Source organism: Eptatretus burgeri, chromosome 6, assembly GCF_056783735.1.
Source record: "Eptatretus burgeri isolate ZD-2024b chromosome 6, Ebu_testis_v1, whole genome shotgun sequence".
NCBI lineage: Eukaryota > Metazoa > Chordata > Myxini > Myxiniformes > Myxinidae > Eptatretus > Eptatretus burgeri.
This window is the reverse complement of record NC_140966.1, coordinates 28769622-28782775: the sequence shown is the minus strand read 5'-3', so window position 1 is coordinate 28782775 and position 13154 is coordinate 28769622. Positions and strand designations below refer to the sequence as shown.

Sequence of the window (13154 nt, the reverse complement as noted above, 5' to 3'; positions counted from 1 at the left end):
TTTACTCCTCTTATCGGGGGCACATCCGGATGGGCAGCACAATGCCATGAGACCTTGCTGTCCTGATTCATCGTATCAAATTTGGGCCATAATCGGTCTGGTAGTTTGCAAGATATTTTAGTCACATGTTAACGAACGTATGGACAGACACCAGGACTCAAGCGGAGTTTATTTTGGAGAAAAAACCTAAAAAATACGACAGCGGGGTCACGAAGCTCACCTGGATCAGGAGCACCAGTCACTCACCACCCCCCACCCTCCCTTCGACTTTGAATTTTGTGCCATGAACAAACTTTGGTACATCATGTGTGAAGGAGGTTGTGGTGAAGTACAGTATAATGAAAATTGTATGTGCAGCTTCAGAGAAGCAAGCAAATACCTATTTTTTTGGGGGGGTGGGGGGTGAAACACCCTCAAGACAGTGATTTTTTTTTGACGTCATGAACCAACGGTGGTACGTTACTGGTGATAAAAGTTGTGGTCAAGTTTCATCAGAATTGTGTGTGTAGTTTCTGAGAAGCAAATACAGTTCCTATTTTGAGGGTCAAACCTCCGTAAACACCCTTCTAAGGCCCGAGTTTTTCATGCCGTGAACAAACTTTGGTACATTGCAGGTGATGAAGGTTGTGGTGAAGTTTCATTGAAATCGTGTGTAATTTGAGAGGAAAGCAAATACCTAATTTGGGGGGGTGTGGTCAAACCTGGACCAATTTTGACCCCACTTCGACCATGATTTTCTTCATGTAAACAACAAACTTTAATACATCACAGGTGCTGATTCATTAAAATTGTGTAATTTCAGAGGAAAACTAGAGGGGGAGCACTCGGGAGAGTGCAAAACCTCCGCCGCCAATACTGCTGGGTCACTCAAATGACCCTTATATCTTATTCATTAAATATGTCAACAGTGCTGACAGAGTTATAGTTCTTTTCTCCAACATTTTTTTTTGGGAGGGGGGGGTGGAAATCACTTAAAACATGAAGAAATGCAAAAAAAAGAAATCGAAATTTTGTTGAAAAAAAAGTTGCAAAAATGTTTTTCTCGAACAATTTTTTTTGTGGGGGGGAGGGGGGGTTGGAAATCACTTAAAACATGCAGAAATGCAAAAAAATATTTTTTTTTCTCCAACAATTTTTCTTTTTTTGGGGGGGGGGGGAACAAAGTCCAAAATCTAATGGCATGATCCTTGGACCATACCTAACCCCCCCCACCAAGTTTCGTCGAAATCCGTCGAGGAGTTTTTCCGTAATACTGTTCACAAACAAACAAATAAACCAATGTCACCCCCAGGGTGACCCGTATCTTGCCAAAAGGTGACCACGCGTAACTTCTTTAAGGTCACACTGAGGTGAACAGAGCTGCTATCCACCAGGAGCGACTGAGGAATATCTGCCTACAAGAGATTCCGATGAGAATCGTTCGACAGAGTAACCATGAAAAATATGCGTTTGCCTCATAACGTCACCAAATGACGTCATAATGTCTCAAGCTTGACATATCGAGAAAGCACTCATCGAGGTGTTCAATTTGAGGTATTACACGATATGGTTCCTAAAACTTGAAAATTTGACCTTGGGGTCAAATATGTTTGACCTGAGGCATTAACCATGAAGGTCAAGGCCAATCGCCACCAAAAATTAATCAGCTGAGCGCCAGACCATGAACTATATTCCCATGAAGTTTGAAGACGATCCGATCAAAATTACTCAAAAAATAAGGGTTTCGTCGACTCCCCTGATTTGTGACAAAGTGACGTTGACCTTGAAAATTTTATGCGCTGAAAGGGACCTCTATAGGCCTCTGATATGCGAAGTTACAAAAATTTCCAATGATAACTGTGCTCTGCAGAGTGATCGATACGTGATTACAGACAAACAAACAAAAAAACGAACAAAAAAAAACATACAAGCTGACTAACATATCTTGCAAAAACTTCGTTTTGGCAAGATAACAAACAAACAAACAGAAAGGGGTGAAAACAGTAACATCCGATCTTCGATGGCGGAGGTTAAAAAGCAAATACCTATTTTAAGAGGTCAAACATGAGCCCACTTTGACGGTAGACCTCAATTTTTTTTAATGCCATTAACAATCTTCAGTTGCAACATCCCAAATATAATTTTAGCAAAGTTTGGTCACAATCCCATCAGTAGTTTCAGAGGAGAAGTTGCAAGTGTTTATGGACTGATGACACACCATCCAATAAGCTCCCCAGAACGACATTCCAGGTGAGCTAAAAAATGATCTCATTTCTCTCTGCGGATGCCTGACCGGTACAAATTCAGACAAAGTATGATAAAACAGCAGGTTTGTTTTCCCATTTGTGTTCAAAATACAACATTCACTTTAAATGAAGTTGTTCCTCGATCATAAACTGACGGACACGGACCAATTGCTTCAACCAGCTTTTTGCTTAAAGTGTGTGGGATAAGTCGGTGTAAAGCATAACAGCAAGTTGTTGCATCACATAACAATTCAAATCGTATTGGTGGCAAGAATTCCGATTAAAATTGAGTGAATTTCTGAACGTGGACCAAAAAAAACAAACAATCTGTGCATATAACACAAATCCTCATCAAGGACACAGGGGTCCCAACCACACATTAAAAATGGGACCTATACTGTATTTTACATTTAAATAACTTAGTAAATTATGCAATATGGACATAAGATGTAAAAAATATAAAAAGTGCATATAAAAAAATACCCCCGAGAGGGAGTGCCGGTCATCTCTGCCAGAGGTCGAAAGTAACTCTGTGCCAGACTGGAATAGGGGCAGTTGATAAAGTACGTACGCTCTACTTCCGGGTTTCAAAACCACCCACCCCCCTCTGTATGCAGGCTAGTGACCACCCACCCACCCCCCTCATACATCGCTAATCGCTTGCAAAGCCAGCAGTTCCTTATGAACAGATGTTTGTAAGCCATGACGATGCAGTCCCAAGCGGTGTAACTTACCTTTTTCTTTTAATATCACAGCACGTCATTTTTGAAAATAAAAGTACAAATTGACTTTCAAAACAATGTTAATGTCATAAATGAAAGTAAGTGTGCATATAAACTTGTGTTCCGTTGTTTTAGTTAAATCCGACAAAAGCTTCAAATGTAATATTTGTCTCAGAGTTCCGGTTCTTAATTTTTTTAATACTTTTTTTTTGTATGTACGTACTTCATGAACGGCACATACGGAGAATCAGAACGAAGTTTGAAGAGCTATAAAATCGGAACGAGAGCAAATTTCAAAAAAATGGCTAGTGTTGTTCCATATAATAGTCCATAGTATCTGAATCACTAATAATATTTGATCTCTCTTGATAAATGAGGGAGGAGATACGATTTGAAATCGACGATTTTCGCAACTTTGACAGCCTTGTGACGTTGACCTCGACCTTGGACGATCTTGTAAGTTATATTGTTGTGCATGTCTCATCGACCTCTATCCATTCCACGATTGGTTATTTGTCTCCACTCGGTTTGATTGTGGACGGACGGACAGACGTACAGACTTTGAGACTGGGGTTTTGAGGTCATCTCTACTGAGATGATAGAGATGACCTAAAAATTCAAGGAGGCATGTTGGTAGTATGCAAGGAAATCAAAGTTGTGTGTTGGTAGTGGAGGTGGTAAAATGTATACAAATGAACAAACCGGGAATGTTTGCAGACGAAGCAGATAAATCAATCAATTACATGAAGAATGAGTGAGCAGTCGGAGCTCTTTATTTGTGTGTATCCCAAGTGAACCCCTCTTCCATTTGTGGAAGTGACGCACCACAGGGTCGTCAAACGAACCACCCGAGTTATTACCATGGCCAGTGAGTGATAACGAATAGTTAGAACAAGCTCAGTACAACCTGATAACAGAGCAATATCAAAAGTTAGTTTCTTTTAAATGTAAAAAGTTAAGAAATATGGCTCAGCAGGGATTTGAACCACCGACCACCCAGACTGAAAGGGGACGTTCTTTGCCATTACACCACCGAGCATTCAATAGTGACATTATATACTGATAGCACATCCAAATTGTAAATTCCTGTGCGCATGTACAGGCTACACTATCATACAGAATGCTCATTGAGCATAATCAAAAGGCCAAATACGATCCAGTATATTCTCAATCTTTATTGAACAATGCATATTCAGACAGGCCCCAATGCGTTACGAGAAGGTGAACACAATGGCAGTTGAAGATGTACTGTTCTTCACGATGTCGCACCTGCTTGATGGGAACGCTTGGGTTTTGCAGTTCCACCTTCACGGAAGCCATTTCTAGAAAAGACCAATTCCAAAACGCGTGGGCAAAGGAAACATTTGCAACAAAACTACAGCTGAATTGTGAATGCTGACATTGCGGCACTTTACATTTGACAAAAGTACATTACTGTGTACAATAAATGGCTACGGTTAACTCGTTTGTAATTAATTAATTAATGGCAGAATAATTTATATACAGATAAATTAATCAAGTGTTCTGACGTTTGACGAAGCAGTTCGGTTAGGAATTAGTAACTTGTTCAGGGTGCCGGTGATAGTTTGCCTCCTCTTAACGAAGTACACCGTGGGATCTTTTAATGTCCACAAACTAAAGTTGCCAGATGGGAAAACCCATTTAACATCCATCTCACACACAAAGGTAGTTGGAGGAGGAAGCATAAAACAGAAGGTGATTGGAGGAGAAGAAATATTTAAAATAGGATTGATCTGTGAAAATGAGTGTGGGAGATGGAGTATAATAGAATGGGGTCGTTAAGATTCAGTGATGATCAAAATGGTTTAATGACACTGCATCAGGTGCAGCAGCGACTTCCCTCGCCACTTGACCTCAAAAAGGAGCTTTTGTTCAATACCATCTCTGCCCAATCAGGAGATAAAATAACTTGATTACCTCCACCACTGAAGGTGAAGGGAGTTACGTTTTCACCCCTTACTGTAGGTTTGTTTGTTTGTGTACAGGATCTCAAAAAGTTGTTGACAGATCCAGTTGAAAATTTTTGGACAGGTTGGGTGCGTGACAAGGACGAACTGATTAGATTTTGATGAAGATCTGGATCCGGATACTCGAATTTTTAAAGTGATTCTTCACCATTGAGAGAAAGGGCAAAACCGATATATAGCATAATATCTCAAAAAGTTGTGGACGGATTTGGACGAAACTTGGTGGACACATTGGGTGTTTGACAAGGAAGAAGCGATTCGATTTTGGTGAAGATCCGAATCCGGATACGAGAATTTTTTTTAATCTTTCAAAGCGATTCCTCACCAGTGAGAGATAGGGCCAAAAACGATATAGTGCTGCATAGTATGATATTTCAAAAATGTATTGGGCCCGATATGTTCTTGTGGATCAGGCATTACGTGGTGGAGGTATGCGCTCAACCGAGTTCCCTTCTAGTTTATTTTGACATTGTGTAACGCAGATGTTTATAAGCTTATTTAGTCAAACGCCATAAAGTAACACAACTTCCACTGTGCTTAAATGTTGTCAAGACTTCTGTTATAGCAAAAGCTCTTTTCCCCAATTCAGTCAGCACATCCAACCAAAAACTCATTAGTTTGCTCATCACCAGAGAGGTCGTTGTGGTTTTGACTGGTGGTGGTGGGTTGGGTGAAATTGAGCGATGGGTTAATTGGCCAGATGGGATAAGTAATAGCTCAGATGTTGCGATGCAATTACGCCGAGGTCAGTTCGTCTCTTCCGATTTGCAACCCTGCATTCATCATCTGCCAAAAAAGCTGTCGGCACAATTATGAAAACAAATTGAAAATTTTATTCTGCAAGGTTGGACGAAAACATATCTATCCCAAGGAAAGCTGCAGGAAGTCCATCAGCCACCAAAAATACTGAAGCAAAGGAAAAAACAGCATGGTAGGCCCGGAAGACCAAAGACACAAAGAAAATGTGATGGAGCAAATTAAAAGAAGAGAATAGGGAAAGCAATAATGACTGTTCAAAGGTTTCCTGGCTGTTGCTGGCTAGCCCCAGGACTGTTCTGTGCACCACAGACAGGTTAATGTGTGGCAGGCATTTCCTGTTGGTCAGGATGCACGCAGCAATAGCTGGTGTGGCACTTGCTACCTGGTACCCACTACAGTAATGGGGTCTGATCATGACTTTGTCATCTTGGTTTGACTACTTCACTCTGGAGAGGAGCTTCTGCGCCTCACCATCAAGGGGACCTGCTCCTATCGAGAAGTGGTCCATTTGTATGACCATGCATTCTGACTTCACAGTTGGGATGTGTGTGTTTCATTGACCATGTACTTCAGCCTTTGGGCTGAGGTGCATATCTATGCTCATGGGAGTCTTGTTGGACTGTGCACTTTGTTCATGTGGCCATGGTGTGCATCCAAAGCTGTTTAAAAACGTTATGATTTTTTAAAACCTTTTGTTAATTTAAAAAAATAATAAATATATAAAAAGACATCCTTCGTAAGGAGGGCCAACAAGCCCAAAACAAACGTCAATGGATGTTCCCTTTGGGGTGGTCTGGACTGGCTGATCTGTAAAATCGAGAATTAATTTCTCTTTTGCACACAGCCGAGGTAGAACGGCCAGGCTGGTCTGCAAAATCGAGAATTAAATTCTCTGCATGAGGATGTTTAAACAATGACAGGCTGGATCCAGTACATAGGCATGCAACATATGAAAAGTACAGATTGGGAAGGAGGGAGGGTAAAAGCACAATTACTGAATAAATATCAAGGTTTAAAATGCAACACCATATGAAAGGTTAATAATAATAATAATAATAATAATAATAATAATAATAATAATAATAATAATAATAGTAAGGATGCTACTCCAAAAGTGAAACTCACTTGAAGCGGCGGTGCACGCGCTTGAGGTAGCGCATGCGACCCGTTCCAGTGGTGTTACGCCGTTTTGCCTTCTCGCTCCAGTTGTCTGGATGGGAAAGGGAGAGCACATGAATCAATCTCCGTGGCACGTGTACCAAAACGTTCATATAGCCACAGGAACTGAAGGCACAATCCTCACGAAATGATAATTAAACTCAGACACCAACAGCAATTATAATGTCTGACTCCACAATTAAAATCAGATTCCGTAGCGGTCTTAACAGAAACACACAAATGACAAATCTAATTAAAAAATACACCCGTGCGGGAGTGACGGTCATCTCTGCGAGAAAATATATAGCCTCCTGAAGGTAGGGCAGTTTTTGCAAACTTTGAAGTCACGTGACACGAAAACGAAAGCGAATATCGAAAATCTGGCTCGACAAAATTTAGATATTGTACCATAGATTCATATGCTACAATCAAATTCAAGATTGCTTGAGAAATGTAGGAGATAGATTTTGAAAATTGTCATTTTCGCATGAAAATCGTCATTTTCCCATTTTTTGTCAACTTTTAAGTCACGTGACACGAAAACGAAAGCGAATATCGAAAATCCGGCACGACCAAATTTAGATATTGTCCCATAGATTCATATGCTGCAATCAAATTCAAGATCGCTTGAGAAATGGCGGAGGAGATAGAATTTGAAAATCATCATTTTCGCAACTTCAAAGGCCTCGTGACCTTGACCTTCGGTGACCTTGAAAGTCATACCATCGTGTACGTCTCATCGACCTCAATCAGGATCACTAATGACCAGATCTCCCGCTTAAACTTTATTGTGAACGGACGGACGGACGGATCGAAGGACATCGACACCCATATTATAAGGTCATGTTCGAAGAGATGACCTAAAAATCAAAACACATTCGTCGAACTCATGACTTGCATTTATGTCTGGTAAATATATCGAGTTTCTCAATTTTTTTTGTTATCGTTTCGGGAAATTAAATAACGTCATCTTGTACCAAGGACATTGCCCGTCTTTAGTACAGGCTGCCATGAATTGCCAAAGACTTACTGCAGCAGAAGGCCTCCGCAAAACAAGGCATCCAAACTCATAAAATTCTGCTGATGAAGATAACTGAGATCTACAAAGAAATTTTTGCAAATCCTGACGACATTCGCCAAAATGAGAAACAGGTCTTGGGGTCGATGTTTCGCATTTGCTGAAGATGTAAACAGGGTCAAGGCCACAGCACACTTCAGAAGGAAGGTCTCCGTACCAGGAACAAACCATTTATAAACTGCCGCACATGCATTGAAGAGGCCAATTGTGCGAATAATGTTCTGGCACCAGTCTGTTACGTATGTGAAGTGACAACTTTTGGGATAACACCATCAGGCATTTATAAATGTTATGCATGTGCAAAGCATTTGGTTTTGGATGAACAAGCATCGCTTGTGTATTTGTGGGTATTCATATATTCAGAAGCTAAGCTATCGCAACAAAAGAAAAACAACAAAGCGATCTCATGCTAAAGGCCGATTGGTTACCGAGTCTATGGAGAAGGTTGGACTCAAACAGCACAAGCACTTGCTGTCAGATTTGACAGGAATCGTGGCAGAATCAAAATGTTTGTTCTTCCTGATTGTTACCTCCACCACCGAAAGTGGGTGCAGGTTATGTTTTCACCCTGTCTGTGAGCAGGATATCTCAAAAAGTTATGGACGGATTCAGATGAAACTTGGACAGGTCAGGTGTGTATGCCTGGTATTGCATTAATGGTTTGGGGGGTGGGCTTGGGATCTTAAGGTCCCGAGTTCAAATCCCGCTTGGCGGTTGAATTAATACCAGGTCGGGTTGATTTGGCCAGTCATCCTTCCGAGGCCAGAAAAACGAGCATCAGCTTGTAGGGATGATTGAGCCATTTGAGTATCCTGCGTCGGAGTGGTTACCCATCCAGAATTGTCCCCAATAGCCCAGAAATTGTTTCGGCAGCACTGACGCTCTGCATAGAGTATGGTCCCAATGGATTGATTGATTGGGTGTGTGACAAGGACAAATTGATTAGATTTTGGTAAAGACCCAGATCCTTGAATTTTATAAAGAGATCCTTCACCATTCAGAGATGTGGTCAAAAACGATAAAGAGCATGATATGTCAAAACGTTGTGGACAAAACTTGGTGGATGAGTCGAGGAAGTGACATGTCAGGTCAGGTCAGGTCAGGCATGGGAGCATGCACCAGAGCAGTGCGTTGCTGCGTACACTTTCCGTTGTTACACCAGGGGCCTCCGTCTGGCCATCCCCCAGGCAGATGCCTGGCCCATCCCCATCTTCTTGAGATGTTGATAAACTTGCTGCAACAATGAGGCACGTGGTCAGCCCACTGACCTCCTCCACAGACTCCCTCGCTGAGAGAATCTGGTGAGCAGGATCAGCGTCAGGAAAACGAGCCACGTGTCCATACAGCAGCATCTGATGCTCACGGACCATGCAGGTAACAAATCTCATTTGAGTCTCTCAGCAACCGCTCGATGGACACAAAGTCTGACCAGCGATAGCCAAGGATTCTCCGAAGAGACCAGGTACCAAAGGAATTGTCTCCATCTCAGATCCCTGATCAGAGTCCAAATCTCACATCCATAGAGCAAGACTGGAAGCACCAAGGACCTGAAGACTCGGACTTTGGTCCTCCCGCACCACACCCCATGATCCAGCGAATCCATGACTCCCCAGGCCCGACCCAGACGTCTGTTGACCTCTGGCTCACAGCCAGCAGACACACAAATATCACTACCAAGGTAAGTGAATCTCTCCGTGACCTCAATATCCTCGCCACAAACAGGTGCAGACAAGATAGCTGCATCCAAAGCCTGGATCTTAGGTTTGACCCAGGAAAACCGTAATCCCAGCATCTCTGACTCCTCATTCAGCACCTTGAGGGCCCACAAAAGGATACCAAGAGTCTCCACAAAGACGACTGCATCATCCGCGAAATCAAGGTCAGAGATCTTGGCATTCCCAAACGATGCACCGCAGCTTGATCTCTCTGACATCCTCTCCAGAATACAGTCCATACAAGTGCTGAAAAAGTGTGGGGGACAATATACACCCCTGAAAAACTCCAGAAACTGCAAATAAGTCAGAGATGGTATCGCATCTCACAGCACTCTCAGTCCCAGAGTATTGTTCAAACATCAGATTGATCAGCTTTTGGTGGCACCCCACGAAGACCAAGAATCCTTCAGAGAGCATCCCGATTCAATGAAGACTATTTACAGATATCAACATAGGCTACAAGCAGCTCCTGCCGAAACTCTTGTCTGTGTTCGGTGAGGACCCAAAGCGCAAGGACACGGTCAATCGTTGACCTCTTTGGTGTAAAGCCTGACTGCTCTGGGCACTGGTGCTCAAGCAGATGGTGGCGAAACCTATCAATAATTATCTAAGCAAAGACCTTGCCTGGCACTGAGAGCGGCATCACCCCTCGGTCGATGTTGCACTCTTGGCGATCACCCTTCCCTTTCCAGAGAGGGACAACAAGGCCCCTCTTCCATTCAGTTAGGATGCCTGTGTTCCAGGCAGGGCACAGAACTGCATGCAACGACACGAGTGTAGCATTTCCACCAGACTTGAGAAGTTCAGCATGGATGGCACAGATCCCTGGGGCTTTACCCCCATTTCAAGCGGTTCACTGCAGCATGTTTCGACAAACAAAAGTGGACCACAGTTGATTGGAGGGTCAGCAATCGGGATGGTAACAACCCTGACATCCAACTTGACAGCCGGTGGATCAGCCTGGTGCAGCCACTCAAAGTAACCAGCCCAGAGGGCCTTCAATTCAGACTCCTCTGTCGAGAGCCCACCACCCTCTGCTCTAACTGCAGTACACCGAGGGACGGGCTTGGATGAATGTAATGCGCGAATTCCCCTGTAAGCAGGACGAGAATCACTTGACCACAGGTGATGTTCTACCCCCTCACAGATTATTTGCATATAGGCCTCGTTGTCCACCCTTAGTGCACGTAGTTTTACGCCTCAGCTCCCTAAACAGATCAGCTCTGCCATTCAGCCTGGCCCTGCGACTCGTCAATGTTATCCTGTGTCCCTCGAGACAAAATTCTTCTTCGCCCTGCGGTGAGTTCCAAGACATCCACTGGCAACATCAAGGATTGTGGTCTTGAAGGCACTCCACAACTCTTCAGGATCCACCAAAGCACCCAGTCCCCTCCAAATCCCCCACTCAGCCTGTTCACAAACTCCTCAGCTACCGCCTCATGCTTGAGCTTGCCAACATCCAGCCTAGGCTGGGATGGTACCATTCTCCCAGATTTAAGGTGCAACTTAAGAGTTGCTACAACAAGCCTGTGGTCAGTATTGAGGAACTGAGCACTCTGGTAGACCCTGCAGTTCTGGATCATCCTCCACTGACCATCAATGAGCACATGGTCAATCTCCTTTGCCACACCGCCAGCGTTGGAATACCAAGTCCAGCGATGAGCTTGTGGGCGCTGAAACCATGAACCAGCCACCCAAAGTCCATGACTTCTTGCAAAGTCAAGGAACTTAGTGCTATTCTGGTTCATAGTTCCTGACCCATGGGGACCAACACACACCTCATAAACATCGCTATCAGTTCCAGTGGATGCATTGAAATCCCCCAAGACAAGAAGTGTATCTCGCCTGGGACACTGATCAACCACAGACTCGAGTGTGGCGTAGAATGTGTCCTTCATGGTGAGATCACTCGCCTCAGTCGGAGCAGAGACAGAGACCAGGGAAATGACACCTAACGAGTGACGAATCCTTAATCTCATAATACGCTCGTTGACCGGTGTTACCTCAATTATCATTGGGGTCAGCTTATTGGACACAGCGACAGCAACTCCTTTTTTTTCTTTTTAAAAGCTTTTCCCTCCAAAATGATACCGCTGTGGCACCTTCGTGCCGTGTGGTGATCACAAGCACCAGGTTTGGTGAATTTCTGCACAACCGTAAATTGGGAGATCGAGTCACGAACGGACAGACAACAACCCGAAGCTTTTCGGAAGAAGAAGAAAAAAAAAAAAAAAAAAAAAAACCACACAGGGGAGAACAACTTCCTCGTACTGAACGTCGCACTCACAACAACAACACACGTGTCCTTACAAGGAATTTCATGGCAGGAGGCCGTCCGGCCCATCACAGGCCGCGATGGTGTTTACAGCCCTATACTACTTACACTTTCTCTTCCTCTTGTCCGGGTATCCGCATTTGGCGCAGCGGGACTTCTGGATGTGGTACGCTTTGGAACCACAGCGACGGCACAGAGTGTGCGTCTTATTCCGGCGCTTCCCGAACGACGATGTCCCCTTCGTCTGAAACACACGAACTTGTTCGCTGCACAAAGCTTCACGCAATGGGCGTCAATACGAGACCGTGACGAGAGAAAAAGAACGACCACGGTTCACACACACACACACACACACACACACACACACACACACACACACACACACACACACACACACACACACACACACACACACACACACACACACACACACACACACACACTCATATCAATGGAGCGTCACGGAGCGCCCATGGTGGTGGTGGTGATAGATAAGCAAGGCCCAAACGTGAAGGGGCCTTGTCACGATCGCAAACAGGCGTCGTCAATTAAAAATAAACTTCCGCACACGAAACTACGACTAAAAGCATCCATCCGGGACGATCCGTCGATAAATCAAGGTGAACATGAGGTGGATGCTCACGGATTGAATAACGGGGATGAACGACACTCACCATGATGAAACCACGTCGAACCGGAAAAGGAAGGGCAGCTGCACGGACCAAACCGGAAAAGGAAAGGAAGCTGCGCCGACCGAACCGGATGTACGAAATTGAAGAAGAAGAATATTAAAAATATCACGTGCTGTTGTTGTTGTTGTTGTCATTTCTGTTCTCATAGTCGTAATTGCCTCGAATTATTGGTCCTTCCGTTCGAAAGTTCGACCTAAAGTTAATTTTTACTCATCTTCTTCGGTTTATTTACTGTCTGATGCAGCACTGTGTATTTAATTGATACGAGTGCGTGCCCGTACGTGCAAAAATAAAAAAATTCAAACCGGGTACCAGAAACAACAACTACACAAGCCGTTCCTTCGCTCTGGCGTGGCAGTACGTGCAAAAAAAAAAAGAATTGTGACATCGATTGTGACGTCATAGCACCATGTCCTGTCATTGGTTTGGTAAATAAATGGCCACAACTTGAGAACCACTTGTCCGATTAATATCAAACCTTGAAAAGGCACATACTCAGGCCTCAGGGCCCCAGCAATATTCCTGGCAAGTTTCAATTAGAT

General features: G+C 43.7%; 1 protein-coding gene across 1 annotated transcript; it reads right to left on the bottom strand.

Annotated features, from left to right (window-relative positions):
* Window positions 1-4107: 4107 nt before the first annotated feature.
* On the bottom strand, window positions 4108-12751 carry RPL37 (ribosomal protein L37). Its single transcript, XM_085884411.1, has 4 exons — window positions 12595-12751; window positions 12029-12164; window positions 6820-6904; window positions 4108-4269 (listed from the first exon to the last, which is right to left on the bottom strand). Exons 1-4 carry the CDS (start codon window positions 12595-12597, stop codon window positions 4203-4205), a joined length of 291 nt encoding a protein of 96 aa, XP_085740537.1. The 5' UTR covers window positions 12598-12751; the 3' UTR covers window positions 4108-4202.
* Between the last annotated feature and the right edge of the window lie 403 nt (window positions 12752-13154).